The sequence below is a fragment of the Daktulosphaira vitifoliae genome, unplaced genomic scaffold (assembly GCF_025091365.1).
Source record: "Daktulosphaira vitifoliae isolate Bord-2020 unplaced genomic scaffold, ASM2509136v1 Scaffold_3, whole genome shotgun sequence".
NCBI classification, from domain to species: Eukaryota; Metazoa; Arthropoda; class Insecta; order Hemiptera; family Phylloxeridae; genus Daktulosphaira; species Daktulosphaira vitifoliae.
Genome location: NW_026099574.1, coordinates 43544194 through 43561083, shown reverse-complemented (window position 1 = coordinate 43561083; position 16890 = coordinate 43544194). Strand labels below are relative to the sequence as shown.

The 16890-nt window shown below is 24.8% G+C and overlaps 2 protein-coding genes across 3 annotated transcripts; both read right to left on the bottom strand.

Moving 5' to 3' along the window:
* Positions 1-3098: 3098 nt before the first annotated feature.
* LOC126901033 (uncharacterized) lies at positions 3099-5300 on the bottom strand. Its single transcript, XM_050677160.1, has 2 exons — positions 4982-5300; positions 3099-4235 (listed from the first exon to the last, which is right to left on the bottom strand). The coding sequence occupies exon 2, from the start codon at positions 4186-4188 to the stop codon at positions 3352-3354; it is 837 nt and encodes a 278-aa protein (XP_050533117.1). The 5' UTR covers positions 4189-4235; positions 4982-5300; the 3' UTR covers positions 3099-3351.
* An 873-nt stretch (positions 5301-6173) lies between these two features.
* Positions 6174-16638, bottom strand: LOC126901022 (serine/threonine-protein kinase WNK1). 2 transcript variants are annotated; one of them, XM_050677137.1, is made up of 24 exons: positions 16412-16638; positions 16036-16243; positions 15855-15975; positions 15451-15761; positions 15286-15388; positions 14461-14854; positions 14151-14308; positions 13899-13987; positions 13601-13814; positions 13423-13540; positions 13269-13354; positions 12128-12978; positions 11056-11260; positions 10840-10974; positions 9766-9888; positions 9599-9658; positions 9344-9543; positions 9081-9285; positions 8618-8947; positions 8446-8538; positions 7797-7943; positions 7265-7404; positions 7014-7144; positions 6174-6938 (listed from the first exon to the last, which is right to left on the bottom strand). In XM_050677137.1, the coding sequence occupies exons 2-24, from the start codon at positions 16239-16241 to the stop codon at positions 6778-6780; spliced, it is 4581 nt and encodes a 1526-aa protein (XP_050533094.1). In that variant the 5' UTR covers positions 16242-16243; positions 16412-16638; the 3' UTR covers positions 6174-6777. The 2 variants fall into 2 exon arrangements, with proteins under 2 accessions (XP_050533094.1, XP_050533093.1); XM_050677136.1 differs by having other exon boundaries at positions 16036-16247; positions 16412-16637.
* Positions 16639-16890: the final 252 nt, after the last annotated feature.

The following is a 16890-nucleotide window of genomic DNA, read 5'->3' as shown; positions in this document are numbered from 1 at the left end:
TTCGACTACTAGTGGTGGGAGAGAATTCTATTTCACGGAATTACATTGTGATGATCTGTATCACCGCGTTCGTCCTCCGTCCTAAGCGCCCCGTTTCTTTATTGTGTATCCCTCAATATCATATATATATATATACATACAAGTGACTATTTTGCTGAAATACACAAAACGTATTTTTATATATAAACATATCAACCGTAGGACGATGGCATTCTCTATAAAAAAAAAAAAACTTGCTCTGTACAAGAAGTATGTAACAACGATACCATCACATGACAATTTTATTATGTGTTACTATCTTTTTGTTCAGCACTCGAAAAACGAACATAGTATATTTGGAAACAACGGGAATCACTAATTTCAAGATGCGAAACAGAATCGGCACTCAAATTATTTCCCTTCTCCTATCATTATTTGCTTCATTTGTTGGTTTTCAGACTAGTGCAGCATGACACAAATTTCTAAAAATGGTCGCAAATTCAATATTGATATTTTATTTTAAAGATATATATGTATACATTATGTAATTTATACAATATTTTTCCAATTCAAAAAATTATAAAACTACAGATTTGTGATAATAACCAGATGAGACATTTCTTCAGTTTTAAAACATTTGCATTATACAGTTGTTTCAATTGGAGGGGGTCAAAATTTATAATTTAATTCAGTGATTTCATTTTGCACATAGCTTACCTAAAATTTATTCACAACACTATCACGAACTTTTCTAGATACGACATATTATGTGTATAACATATATTTGGTTACACATTGTCAAAACCATAAATATGCGTATCCATTATTTCAAGTACTTTACGTGGCGTTGGATTAATTTTATTCATTTTTAATTAGTTAGTCATAAGTCATCGATTATAATTTTTTGGGGCTCAATTTAATTAATATTATTATTAAAATCATAATTTTTTTTATAATAAGCCATAATTGTTAAAATATTAGTTTATAAGCTCATTTATACAATTAAATTACGAAATGATAATTTTTTTTTAATATTCTCTAAATATCTGTAGTTTAATGCGCTAACATTACTCGATACCATAATTATTTTATCTAAATGTCATTTAAATAAATAATTCTCATAGAGCATGTTTATGCAATTATATAATTATTATTAATGGATATGAATAATAATTATCAAATGACAAACAATAATACTTAGCGATTTTGTTTCACAAATTAGCTAATAGTGATGTTGTATCACAAAGTATTTATGTTTATTATTAATATTTTAAATTCGCTCATCATCAATCAATGATTTTTAGATACTAAAACTATCAAAATTTAATGTTTAAATGATTTCATTTATTCTTTAAATTCTATTAAGATAAAATATAGTCTCTATTCAGACAATTTTTATTAGACAAAAAAATATTAAATATTTTCAATTTAATGCAAGAAATCTTTCCAAAACGAGTTTTTTGAAGAACAGCAGTTTTATTTTCATATTAATAACGTTAGTGACAAACGACCTATACCACACAAAACTCCATAGGTCAAAATATAAAACCTTTAATGGAAGAAAAAACCTTTGTCTTATAAGAAAAACGGAAAGAAACGCATAATGCATGAATTATAAATTTGACCTTGAAAAAAATGTATTCTAGAATAATTGCAATGTTCCCCCTTGTACATGAAATTTAAAGTAACTTTTGTAAGTATCCATAAATGCACTTCCATGCAGTAAAGGGTTAAGTACATCAATAAGATGATAACACGTTATATCAAGTATTAACTTTTATATTATTAGAAATATACGAGATGAAATTGTAGGACTAATAGGATTTTTGAAGTTAATAACATATGTTACTACAGTTGAACAAAAATTAATGGAAAAAGTTTGAAGTTAACTAATAAAATTTTATTCTTGTCGATTTCAATATTCTGAGCACAATATGTATATGTGCAAATAACATGCATATCTTGGTATGATTACATTAAAACTTATTACATTTACAAGGATGTATTTAGAGGGAACACAAGAGTATATTTTTTGCTCATTATCAACTCCAACTTTTTTGGTCAATCTTGTTGCTTCTAAAATAAAACTCCACTTAGTAAAATATAGTAATACTATATTTTTTCATCATTTTACTATTAAAATTATTTATTTAAATTTTATCAACAAACTATTGAATCTTCTAAAAAAATTATATTTATTAAAGATGATTTTTATAGATGTTTGAATTATCTTTGTAGTGTTTTTAATAAAATCTCAAAAATTATTTTTAATTTTTTCTTTACTTAAACGACACTAAAAAAAAATTTTTAAATAAAATTACTCTGTAACTTTTGATTCTATACATAGAATCAGAAAAAGCCTCTTCTAAATAAATAGTCCCCCTTTAAAAAGCATGTCCTATTTTCTAGTCTACTTTAGTTTACCTCTAAATGTACCGCCGATTGTTAACGAAAGAAAAAAAGGAATTTTTAATAGGTATAAATTATATTTTAAATAATGATAAAAAATATAATCTTATACAGTAGAATGAATCTAATTTTAGTTTAAAAAAATTTGATTGACAAATTTTACCCAGTGACCTACATTTTCCCATAATAAAATAATTTTACAAATGAAAATAGTTTTTTGAGATAGATAAAATTTTATCATCGCCGGATAAAATAAATATTTTTACATGTAATTAATAGCCAATATCATAATCTCAATTAGAGCTTTTAGTATTCCTAAAAATTTAGAACATTCTTTGTTATATAAAAATATATATAAATATAAATATATAAAAATACTCTATATGTATTCACAGTCGTTTTCGTAACTAAATTATTCCATCCTTCCTTAAAAATCAATGAAATTGAACCAAGCTATTATCTCATTAAGTGTATTTTGGATGTCTTTACTAGTAAAAAAAAATTATAACTTTATTTCAACAAATTTTTAGTTGTACCTATTTATCTTTAATTTTTTGAAATGGCCCTTATAGATACAAAACAATTATTTTTAACAATACGAAAAACATTTTATGGTTAAAAAACAAAATATTACTATTTTATTATTTATAAAAAATGTAGGGATGGTAACTAAAATTCAAAATAAATAATAAAAAATACTTTATAGTAAATAATTGTTATTAACATTGTTTATTTTATATTTGTATAATATATAAAATTGAATCGCATTTTTTTTATAACTCAATAATTTAAAAAAAAAACAAGTATTGATTATATTAGTATTAAGTTAAGATGCATATATTTTTTTATCTATGTCGCTTGTATTTGTAGTACACTCAAATATTATATTTAAAATAATATGATACATATAATTTTATTTAATAAACTATATACATATTAATAAAATAAATTCAGAAATCAAACTTAGGATTTAGATGGAGCAATTTTCCTAAATTTATAATTTTTACTATTAGGATTAGCCCAACATTCTATCAAATGGTCATTCATATTGTTCACAACACAGTAACAAAATGTACAGTAATTTTGAGCAACAATCTTATTTGGAACAGGAATTTGAGCAGTAGTTTGTGTTACTTGATATGGTTGATTTATAACCATGCTTTGAGATGATTGATTTATCATAACAGAAGATGATGAAGTCGCAGAATTTGGTGTTTGTTGAAGAAATAATGACTGTGGTTGTAGCATTGTATATTGAAGCTGATTATTAGCATTTGTTGTTTCATGATTTTTTAATATAATTTGATATGCAATTCCAGACATTTGTGGCGATGGCATTAAAATCTGACCAGAATTTGGTGTTTGATCTAACTTTGAGACTTTTGCAGATATTGTAGAGTGTTTCATTGGTAATATGGCTCTTGGTTTACTAGATCTTAATTTGTAGGTATTCTTAACTTTCGATTTTTTAATAGATTCATTAATAAAAGAATTAATCCTTTTTAATTTTGGTATAGCAACTTTTTGTTGTTTGTTGTTAATAGCTATAGCCTTAGGTGGTTCACGTTTATCAACAAATATTTCTTTTTTATTTTCTTCTTCATTAATATCTTCATTTTTCAATTCTATGATAGTCTGGCTTATACAATCATCAATTGATTCTTCTTTAATTTTTTCATTGAATAATGCATCTAGAGGTTTCACTCTAAGTCTACACTCCCCTTGATTAATTTCAGTTTCATCACAACTACCCAATAAGCTTACTAATGATTGTTTGTCACATGTACCAATATAATTCATGTCTTTATTAATATCAATTATATCTGAATTAATAGTGCTCAAATCATCTAATAAATAATAAAGTTAGGAAATATTAATTTACAATAAATGTTATATTAATTCACTAATAAAATACTGAAGCTACTCTAAGAATACAAATTTAATAAAATGATAAGCTGCTTTCCATGATGCGTAAAATGAGTACTAAGCTAAATCAGATTACACTAATATTCTATTAAAAGAAAACTGTAGTTCTCTTGCTACTTGCTTAAGCCAAAGCTTATTAATTAAAATATGAAACAAATAGTTTTTTATTTAGTCACAACGAAAAATTATGTGTAGTAGATATCTTTAAACTATTCTCATACAATGTATCAAACAATTTGCATGTAAAAAGTTGGTTAAAATTATTTTTTTAAATAATATAGCACATAAATTAAATAAAAGTTATGCTCTTTTAATAACTTAATTAGTTTTCTCTATTCTGGGGTCATTTTTGTTAAATAAAGACATCGTGCTGTTGTTATCAACAAGAAAATTGTAAGGAATCAATTATCTTGCTGATTTTATTGAAAGAATTATTAGGTTTTATTTGATTTCAGGTAACATTCAACACTGAAATAGTACTTAACAAATAAATATTTAATAAATTTGTTTTGAATGATAGCTTAAATAAGATTTATTATATTATGTTATAATGCCATCAATAACATACATCTAGGATAAACTCAGAAAATAATACTTGTATAAAAGTAAAGGTCACATTGCTATAAATTTTTTCTGTACAACCCATGCCACCCCATTTAATACTTACCTCATTTTGTCTTTAATGCTTTTCTAAGTGTTTTAACAACTAATACCTTACTAATGTTAAAGTAGTTTCTTTCCATACTCAGGTATGAATAATAAAAAATGAAAGCAAGAAGAGTTAAAAACATCCTTCTAACATGAATGATACATAAAATAATATGTTTTATATAAATATTTGTAATTTTGTCAATTCATAAATTATAACGTTTTATAATGATTATAATTCGTACAATATATTCAATAACACTTAAATGACATAATGAAATTTTAAATTTTTACATAAAAAAAGGAAATATCAAATGTTATATTAATAACAGTTGTCTAACTAATAAATATTTAAAACAATTTTGTTAAACTTATTTATAAGATATTATAGTAGTAATAATAATAAGATAACATATCAATTAAGTGTCTTTAATTTGATAACAGTTTTCCACAATAAAACTTATCACCGATTACAATAATATTAATGTTTAAATATTATCAAGTTGAGTTAAATGCATAATTCTGTTAACAATTATGTCAAATATATTGGGTTTAAAAGTTTAATAGTTGGCAAACAGTTATTAACAGTATAATTATTAAATTGAAAAAGAAACGATAAAAATATAACTGTGGATTTAAAATCAAGTTGTTAACTAATTATAGAATGCGGAGACACTAAAACATGGATTTTAAGACTTTTTCATTATAAATACTAATTATTTTTAGTACACATAAAAGTAGAATAACGGGGTTAACGTTAAGTGTCAACAAATAACTTTGTCATCTTGTCGAATTTTTAACTAAAATATTTCATGTTTTATTTTGTTTTTGGTTATCATTTAATAATTTTAAAAAGTTACATTCAAATAAGAATGATTTACCCGATCTTGTTTTAACATAACTAAAATTATATTAAAATCTACATCTGTCTTAACCATAAATGCAATGTGTAACCAATCAAAATTTAAAATTTTAGAAATTTTGATAAATGATTAAATGATAGTGGTAATATTTCTTGAAAAATGTTGAACTATATAATAGTAATTTAAATTCTTCACACTCTTTTTAGATGTATATTGTTCTAAAATTAATATTTTAAAGATTGTCATATGCTTTAGGGGTTGGGTTTTCTAATAGCCATTTTTAAAACGATTACACATGACCTTGAATTTAGTCAATTCAAATTAACTTCATTAATAAAAAACCTCAAATCAAATGTTACAGTCATTTATATTTGTTTTATTAAATACTTATTAAAAAAAAAAAGAGATTTTTATATTACACTGGTATTTAACTAATAATTTGCAAGTTTCTTTAATCTTATTACTTACAAAATTACTTTAATTAGACTAGACTATGTAAATTACAATAAGTGTTGTAACTTACAATAATAAGTTTATAGTACACCATAAAAATAATAATAATAATAGACAAAAATGCATCAATATTGCAACAAACAACAATAAATAATAAACCTGAGATAACACTAAGTTTTTGTTATAAATTTTTTAAGATAAAGATATTAGAGTTGGCTGAGTAGTTTAACACCCATGTTATAATGTGCATAATGTTCATTAAATTTGCACAAGTATATATATATATATATATAAATGTGTGTGTGTGACATATTTATATAAGAGTCAAATTCTATTTCAAATTAATAAAATTTTTTAAGGAACATACACAAATTAAAATAAAAATTAATTATAAGCGTTTCAATTTAAAAATATACACAGTTGGAAAAAGAAAATATTGAATTTTTCAATAGTACGCTTAAGATTTAGATTAATTTTAATATTTTTTAAAATAATATTTTCATGTATTTTGTTGATGAGAGTCAACTAAACTGGATGATAATAACTTCACTGACTCGGGTAAAAAGTATAAACCTGTAGGAGTGAATCGCATAACAGTATTGTCTAATATTGGTGACGTTGATCGAGAATTATTGCTAGTTTCAGTTGCTAAATTTTTACCTAAAAAGTAATATGCTCAATAAACTGTTCTAATTTTTTTTTTGCTAAACTAAATAGTAATATAATAGTAAATACCAGCATTGGTAAGAGGTGACAATGCTTCATAAAGAATTGTAGATTGTAAGCTCTCAGGTTTTAACATTTGCATATAAGTTTTTATTTCTTCTACATGACGTCGTCGTAAATTATCTAGTTCATTCCATTGTCTAATTAAAAAGTAAAAATCTATATTAAAAATCTATAAACATTTTAATTTAAAAATGTTTAAAAGTATTAAAATTTAATGTTCTATGAAAACTGGAAATAATTAAAACCAATCAACTAACCTATGTAATAAATGTTGTAAATCCAATGGCGTTAAAGAATTATTAATTGTAGAATGAGAAGTTTCAGTTGTAATTGTAGGTTTATAGTTATCTGTATTTTGACAAATTAATTCTTTATTTTCTTGAAATATTTCTTCACTCTAAAAATTCCAAAACATTTATAAATAAAAAATAATTACAAAAATAATACATAGTAATATAAAAAAATAAGAAGTCAAATAAATAATAATTGTTTATAAAAAGAATATGACTTAATAATTTTTTTAACAGTATGCTTGAAGGGTACAATCAGAGTAAAATGTGATGCAAAATATAAATTATAAATAATTTACAGGAAGAATTATGCCTTCAAACATTATTCAAGCAATTAATATTATAGTGTTTATTAAGAAGAAATTCATTTTAAAGTTATTTAAAGTAATAAATATTTAAGATTTACTGTAAATTTTATTTATCAAAAAATTATTACTAGTAAATTATAACTCTCTTATAAAAGTGAAGTAATAGTTTTTAATAATCAATCAATTAGTACCGAATGAGATTTCTGTTGATTAGTATCACAAGAGAAATCTAGTTCTGCAGTAGTTAGTATGTTTTGATCAGAACATTGCAACATTTGTTGATTGGATGAATTTGTGGAATATTTTTTATATGTATTACTATGAATACTAGATAATTTCTATAACAAATAAAAAAATTTTAATTTTGTAAATATTAGTAAGAATACAATAATATATATATAATTAAACATTTATTTCTAATGAATCTATTAGGATTAATTAGAAACAAACATACATATTAGATAAAAAAATTGTTTTTTATACCACCATTATTAGTTTACAAAATATAAATTGCAATACTTATGGTATCATCATATAACATAATTTTTGGCTTTATCAATTTTCACTTGAAAATATTATTTTCCAGCTTTAAATCCAATAATATATTCAATATATGGTTATAAAGGCAGTTATTTAAGTCTTCTGAATAATTAAAAATAATTTCAGACACATAATATTACTATTAGTGTTATTAAATTTATAAAAGACAAATAGATAAAGTTTTTAAGTATACATAACCATAAACCTACAAAAAACTTAGGAAAAATATATACATATTTTTTTTAATATTTATAAATCGAAATTTTGCACATTTTATAGTACTTATATTTTATGAATTACTTGTTCTAAGCTATGTAAATCTATTGACTGTGCACGGCTCACTTTTCTTTCTTTTGCATCATCTTTTTGTGAATTTGGAGTGGTTTCAATATCCTAATATATAAAAAATATAAATATTTATATGTATATACATTAAAGTTAGTAATAATAAAACTATGCTATTATAACTTACAGTAATAGAATGATCTTGATTCTGCAAAAATCTTATAGGTACTGATTGCACCATAACAGAATGACCGGGTAAGGGTTGGACTACCAATGTGTGTTGGTCTTTGTTTTCATCTGGCATAATAACATGTTGAGGATTTTCATTACCTGATATAATTGATTGAGCTTGAACTGCATGTACTACGATAGGGCCAACTTCATCTCCAATATGTACTTCTTCCACACCAATGGCTACAGGTTGCATGGGCTTAATAACTTCAATCGCTGATGGAATTTTTAATTTAGAAGTAGCAGAACTAATGGCATGCAAAGTACTTTGTGGAGATAGTGGTCCCTACAAATACCATAAAACATTTCATAATTTATAGTTTTTTGTATAATAACTACATATAAATTGAGAAACTTCTAATTTATTTATGTATAGTATTTACTATCAAGTAACAATGAAAAAAAAATAAAAGACTTACTAGTATGTGGCCAGTAGGCATTGAAATAGAAGCTAAGCGTTTTTGAAGAGTATTCATGTATGATTCATAGCAGCTATTTGTGTGAGGTGTACTAGGATGAGATCCAATTGGTGGAGTACCAGATGATATTTCAGATGGTTGAGCTGTTAGTTGTATTAATTTTTGCTGGAGTTCAGATATAGTCAATGACCCTCCTTTTTGATTTCTATGAAAAATAAAAATGTTTAAAGTAAAAACTTTAATGAAACATAAAATATACTCACATATCGGTTGGAATTTGAGAGTTAACTTTGGAATCTGATAGTTGACATAGATTAGATTCAAAATTAGATGAGTCTTCATAAGGGCATGATGGTAAATAATGGACATTTGTACTAGCTAAAGTGATCATTTCAGTGAGAATACTTTTCTGTAGTGATTCAGGACTCAACAATTCATTTGGTTTAGTGTTATCATTATTGCACTAAAAAAGACTCCATAATAATGACTAACTAAAATTTATTTAGAAAATAACTTACTACTTCAGACGTTTGTTCAGCAATAACTGGACTTACTAAAAATCTAGATATCTTTCTAACCTAAAAATGAATTAACACAATATTGAAATATATATTACATTTATTGCTTAGATTTAATGTATTAGTTTTTTAAAAAAAGTATAGTTTTTACCATATTTATAACTTACTGGTTTTTTCTTTTCTACTTCTGGTTTTTCCTCTACATCATTAACATTTTCTAAAAGCATATCATTAGAGATTGTATTTGTTGTACTTTCCAACTCTGACAAAACTGACAACACAGGTTCAGTCTAAAATCAGTTAAATATCAAATCATGAGTTTTGTATTTTATAATAAAAGAAAGAGAGGAAAAGTCTTTTAAATTATTAATATTTATTTAAACATTGATATTTTATACCCCTTTAAAGGTCTTATAATCTACTACAAAACGTTTAATTTACAATATCTACTAACAAGATTGTATAACTAGCAAAAAGTTTACTCAACAAAAATGTCGTCTATTACATGTTTGTTGTGTTTACTATCTAATAATATTAGATTATCTTATTAATACTAATTAAAATTAATTTTTAACATCAGTGTTTGATTTATTTACTGATGTGTTTTGGAAGAGATATATAACTTCTACTTGTGTAACATAATATAATTTATAACAAATAATTCATCATCTAATCTAAGAAGGGCCCGAAGTCTGTGCTTTAGTTATAATAATTTTAATTCTAAATTAGAGTTAACATTTTTTGGTTTTGACAAAAATTACACTAAAAATCATTGTAGCAGCATTTGTAGTATAGACTAAATTTCAAGATAGACCTCAATGTTATAGGCCAAATAACAATAGATCAAAAAAATGAATGTTTCGAATGTCTATACAAGAGTAGTAAATGATTGAAAAAAAATTATTTTTTGTTAACTCATATTAGATTAATAATCATATTCAGGCAATGTCATAGAGAAGGTACTAAATCACAAAAAATAGATTCTTCAAAAGAAAAAAATTAATATTCTAAGTTCCATGATTTATTGATAAATGTCTTTTTATTTTGTGCATTATTCTACACAAATATCAAATAATTTTTTTTTCATAAATTTGTTAGGATTTGTATTTACTACAATATACATTAAAAGTGGAAATTTGATTTTTTTGAGATTAGTACCTTTCCTATGCTAATACCTCAATTTAAAATATAAAATTTCTCTTTATATAAGGGAATATATTTTTTTAAGCAATTTTACAAACCTCAATTTTTGGTAATTCGAAAGCAACAATTGAATTTGGTAATGGTTGCATATCTAATTTTAGTTTATTTACTAAATCTTTCATCATTTCAGCAACTAAATCAATATGAGATACTTCTAATAGATTTTCAGTGACCTAAAATTTATATTTATTTTATAGATTGCTGACCTAAGATAACTTTAAGTTAGGAATAATACTTAAAATATTAATACTCACTAATTTGTTGGCCACATCATATGGAACCACATCATCTATATTAAATCTGAAAGTGACTGTTTTATGTTTATTACTTTCTAATTGGCATTCAGCTTGACGATTATCATAAACAGCTAGTAAATTTAAAGATGGTCCTGAAGTTCTACTCTTCTTTCTTGTAGCGGTATCTTTTATGACAGAAGTTTCATCTAAATTATTTTCAGATCTATAAATAAAAATAGAAACTTAGACTATACTTCAAACAGAAATTTAATTTTAATTAGGTGAGTAATCACAGAAATAATAGTAAAAGAAACACAAATGTAAAATAACAAGATTAAAATGATTTTTATACTTTACTACATTTGACCAGTTTCAACTATAACATATTTTTGGAAATTTTTTTTATTATTTTTTTGTTAATTCAAAACATACTACATAATTCTTTATAGCTAATTTTTATACTAAAAATTATTGTTCAAAAATTAAACTTTATTTAACAAATTTTCATCGAGAGATAAAATAAAAAACTGGTATGATTAAATGTATAAAATATCATCAATTCAATTTTAATATTTATATTTTTGTCTAAAATGAACATGGAGAAATTAAGAAGTTTAGCGTAGATATGTTTTAAGCTTGCGTACAAACAATGTTTTAGAGAAAGACATAAGTCTCGCTTAACTTAATAGTATATCATAATGTTTCATTAATACTAAGCGCATGTAAAACCATGAAATCTTGTAGTATTGATTGAAAAATACACGAAAGTATCACAAGTGATACATATTTTTATTTTCTCTAATTTTGTAGTTTTCAACATAAAATGAAAAAATCAACAAAATTACATAAATGAACCAAATTTTATAAGTTTCTCAAAATGTTTAATTTATTACTTATAATTATTGTAATAAATATTTATATTTAATAATATATTTTTTATACTACCGAGAGTAAAAAAGAACACAGAAAACATTTAGTTTGGCAGAATGGAATGAAACCCCAATACTTGTTTTGAGGTATGATGTGGTCTAACCGAATTATACAAACTACTTGACTAAAAATATTTTCTATCTATAAAAATCAATTTTACCGTTGAAGTAGCTTAACATCATTATCCATAGTATTTGTCATCAGTGGTTCATTATCTAATTTTTCATCAACAATTTTGCAGTCTTCTGTCATATTAGTTTGATTACAAATTGGATATGTTTGTTTTTCTTGGTAAAGTTTTGGTTGATATTCTTCACATGGAGATTGAGCTTTATAATAATTTAATGTATCACCACATTGAGATGCATTAAGTGGATCTTGATTTTGAACAAATAATAAGTTTTGACTATTTTGTAGTGTATTTTCTTCGTGTATAATGGCATGATGTTGAATATCTTGTTGCATCAGTCCTTGTACAGAATCTGAAGATAATGATGACAAATTTGAAACTGAAGATACTGTAGATATTTTCCTTTGCATTTCATCATGTATTAATGAAGTTGGCTGATTTGGAATGTTTTGAATAGGGTAAGACCATTGGGCCATAGTAGTTGGAATAAAGTTTGGGATATCCTGGTTAATAATTTGCTCTACATTCTGATACATAACAGGTTCTTGGTGATAAATATTGTTATTTCCATTCTGAATATAGCCTTCTGGTACAACTTCAACCATATTTGGTAATTGATTGAGTTCAGATATATGTTTGTATGCTCCATTAGTGTCAGATGTATAGGCTGAGTCTGTAGATGCTGTAGAAATATTGGATATTTTCCTATAATTATCTTGTTGGCATACAGCATCAACAGTTCTAAATGGTAGACTTTTGGTCGGAGATGTCTGTATTAATATATGTTCTTGATTTATAAGCTCAGCTACATTCACCTCACTACCTGGTTTTAGAAAAATATGATCAACTAATGGATTTTCATTTTTGTTACATTCATCATCCTGTGTATGTACAAAAAGATAACCAAGAGTTAGTATTTAAAATGTGTATATATATATATTTAATTATAATTAAATATAATTCATAATATTATTATTATTATTATTAGTTTTGAAGTGAAGTATTGATTGAACCACAATGACTGTATATCACATCAACCAATTAAAATTTTTATATTTTTATAATACTAAAGATTTTATATTTCTAAAACAGAAGTTTGAAAATTACTCTTTGGGTTTCAATAATTTAAATATCAAAAATAAATAAAGTAAAATGATAATTTTTTACTTACCTGATGGTTTAATTTTGGAGGTTGATACATAACTACAGTTTCAGGTTGTCGAAATTGAGAAACATTTATATCTGAGCTCACTTCATCTATTATCAAATAAAAAATAATAAACAAAAATAATGTTGTATATAAAAATAATAATTATAAATTATACCTTCATCAATTGGCACATCTCTTTTTTCATTTTGTTCTTTATTTAAATTAAACACATGGTTGGTTAACATCTTGGCTATAATTTTACTATCTTCTTCCAAAATTAATCCAGATTTTGCCTAATAAAATTAATTATTCTTAGATCACTATTATTAAGTATATTTATTAGTTAATTATACCATTTCTGAGGCTACATCGTCAGCATTATCTTTGTTTATTTCAAAATCAAACTGTATTGCTTCATTTTCCCTATGCTTATTACTACATCTTTTTTTTGGATCAAGAACCCGTAAACGAAATTCAATACGACTATCAGTACGACTAACCATTTCTAATTTTATACCAGGATCTTCCATAAAAAAATCGTGAGCCAATAACTCTTTAATAGAGGGTCTATTAAAATTATAAGACTATTTAATATTATTTCATATTTTTACTGATAAAAATCATAGGAGCTATCTAAAAAACTGATTATACCTTTCTTCTTTTTTCAATTTTATACATGATTCTATAATATCCTTGATTTCTGGATTTTCAATTTTATCAAAACTTAGAGGTTTTACACCCTAAAGTAAAAATACAGTTTAAAAGTAATATCATTGTAAAAAATATCTGTGTAAATTGTTGAAAAATATTGTAAAATGATTTTGGCTATAACCCAAGAATGTAAAACTGCAACAATAAAAAAAAGAAAAAAAAGACTATTCAAACCTAAAAAAATAAACTTACACTTATCACTTTTTTATAAATTTGAGCAGGTCCAGTGCATTCTGTATAAGGATACTCAGAAGTAGCCATCTCAAGCATACACATTCCAAAGGCATACACATCAACACTTTCATCATAATGTTCTTCATACATTTCAGGAGCCATAAATTCTGGAGTACCTATTAAAATATAAACTGTAAAAATATACTAATACACGATTTAAAAATTTATGTCTTTAAATATTTAAAAAAAAAATTATTAAGCCTTTTGGGTTTGCAGTGTTGTCTTTTAAATTGAACCAATATATATAAAGACATTAAAAATTACTTACCAATAACAGATTTAGCAAATGATCTATTTTTTAGAGTGGCTAATCCTAAGTCTCCAATTTTTACACATCCAGTAGTACCAGTAATAAAAATATTGTCACATTTTAAATCACGATGAATAATTGGAGGAGTTCTTGAATGCAGAAAACTTAAACCTTTAACTATTTGTCGGCACCATGACTTAAGTACTTTGGGATTAATTTTTTTAAAACGTCTTAAATAGGTTTTTAGTGTACCAGAAGTCATAAGTTCAGTAACAAGAACAATATATTTTCGCTTTGTTAAGGATACTTCCCAATAATCATAAAATCGTACGATATTAGGATGCTGTAAACCTTTAAGCATCTCAGCTTCCTCACGAAATCGAGCACGTTCTGTTTTTGTTAGTTTATTTTCCTTAAATAATAATTAATCAATAAATTTTGATAACTCGTTTTATACAAAAATGTTAAACACATTGTTAAGCACTATATCATAATTTTGTTAATTCAAGAATATCGATATGTAATTAAATGATATTGTATTATTGTTTGTAAAAATTAAACCAATTAAATGGAAAATGTTTGCTTTTTTAGAATTATACTGTGACACAGGATAACACAACTAAGCATCTAAGTAATAAGAAAGAAGGCTTTAATCTCATAAATGAATTGCTTAGTTATGTTTTTTTATGATCTGTAGTAAAGTTTCTAATATCTATATTTACTATAATCATATATTCCATTATTAGAAAAATTGTCACTTTTAGGAAGTATAATAAGATTTTTAATATGTTTCTATTTTATTAAGTTCATTTATAAAAATGTATCTAAGTATTAAATTTTTACCTGAAGCTCACACCACGCTACTGCAACTCCAGTTTGAGTATCTAATCCTTTAAAGACAGTTTTAAAAGAACCATGTCCTAATTCTTCATCAAACTTAAGAAATCTAAATAAAAACAAAATAATATATTATTTTATAAAAAAAATACATTTATTTAAAAAATTTACCTTCCATCAGGTGAAATCCCAGTAGCTTTTTCTTCATCGTCATCAGAACGGTTTAATATAGCTGACTTTGTATTTAATATTTCTGTTGGAATAGGTAATGTTATTTGTGGAGAACATGATTCTTCAATTATCTCCACAGAACTACTGTCATAATAATTTTGAGTGAATACATAAGATTGTTTTGACGGCATTTCTACCGGAGAAGATTGGCATTCCTTATTTTGTTGATTATCCACAATTTTTTTTGAAAGAGATGTTTCACGTCTAAATCGAGGAGGTGTTGTTGTAGTTCCTCTTCCTCTAATAGACACCTTTATAATAATAATTAGAAGAGAAATACTCTATTTTTACAAGAAATATCAAATAGTTTTATTTTACTTGTCATAAGAATATTTAATGCTAACTTTTTTTAGAGGTGTGCTTGGTGAATTTAAATAAGAACGGTTTAGAGTTGACTTTGCAGTATTTCTTGATGGAGTACGACAGTTGGCTGCACAGCTAGACTCGCTTGTAGATTGATTTAATCTGTAATTGTAGGGATTGTTATATATTTCGATTCCACAGTTTCGGGTAAACCGAAACTACCTTGAATTTCTGTAAATATTTGAAACTCTATCTACAGAAATAGCACTTCTATGTGTTTCATGGTTGCCATTAATTCTATCATTCTCAACACTACTAGCTCGTAATTTACTCGTACTACAACAATCGTGTTTAATGATGTTTTTGTTTCTCGGCAATGGTTCGTTATTATTCTTAGCGGCGCGGGAGAGCCGATTCCGATAACTCATGGCTTACTAAGACATATTATGATGAAAATATTACTTGTATAAATATAAAAACAATACCTATATTTACATTAATTAGCAACACAAACGTACACTTTACTGAGTAATATTATTTAATAAAATCATGTATTGGAAGAGTTGCAAAATGTATGTTATTATATTAAAACACTTACCATATATTACATATTATTCGTTGATACTGCCAAATACGTATAACGTACTATAGACTAACCAGCAAACATACAGTAGTCTCTATTACGTCGACTATTTGGTGACTTGATGTTGTAAATTAAGTTAAATTCACAGCTACAGCCTATCCCCACAAGTTCACACCAACAGATTTTGATTAGTGACTCGACTTATGATAAACCAAGACGGACTCAGATAAAGCATAGAGGTTGGGATGGTGCTGGGTGTTGAAGAGGGAGATGAATTGCCGCCCAACACAACCTTGGTCTAAGTGTTGCCACTACTATCGTATTAAAAAAACTTCAAAAATATCAATAAAACTTGAAAAATTGATTACATTGAGAACAAAACTTTTTTCTTATCATAGGAAATTATTTGAATGTTTTTAATTTATTATGTGACCATGCGTATATTTAACTAAAAGTTTTTTAATAATGATGTTTTAAATATTATCTCAATGTAC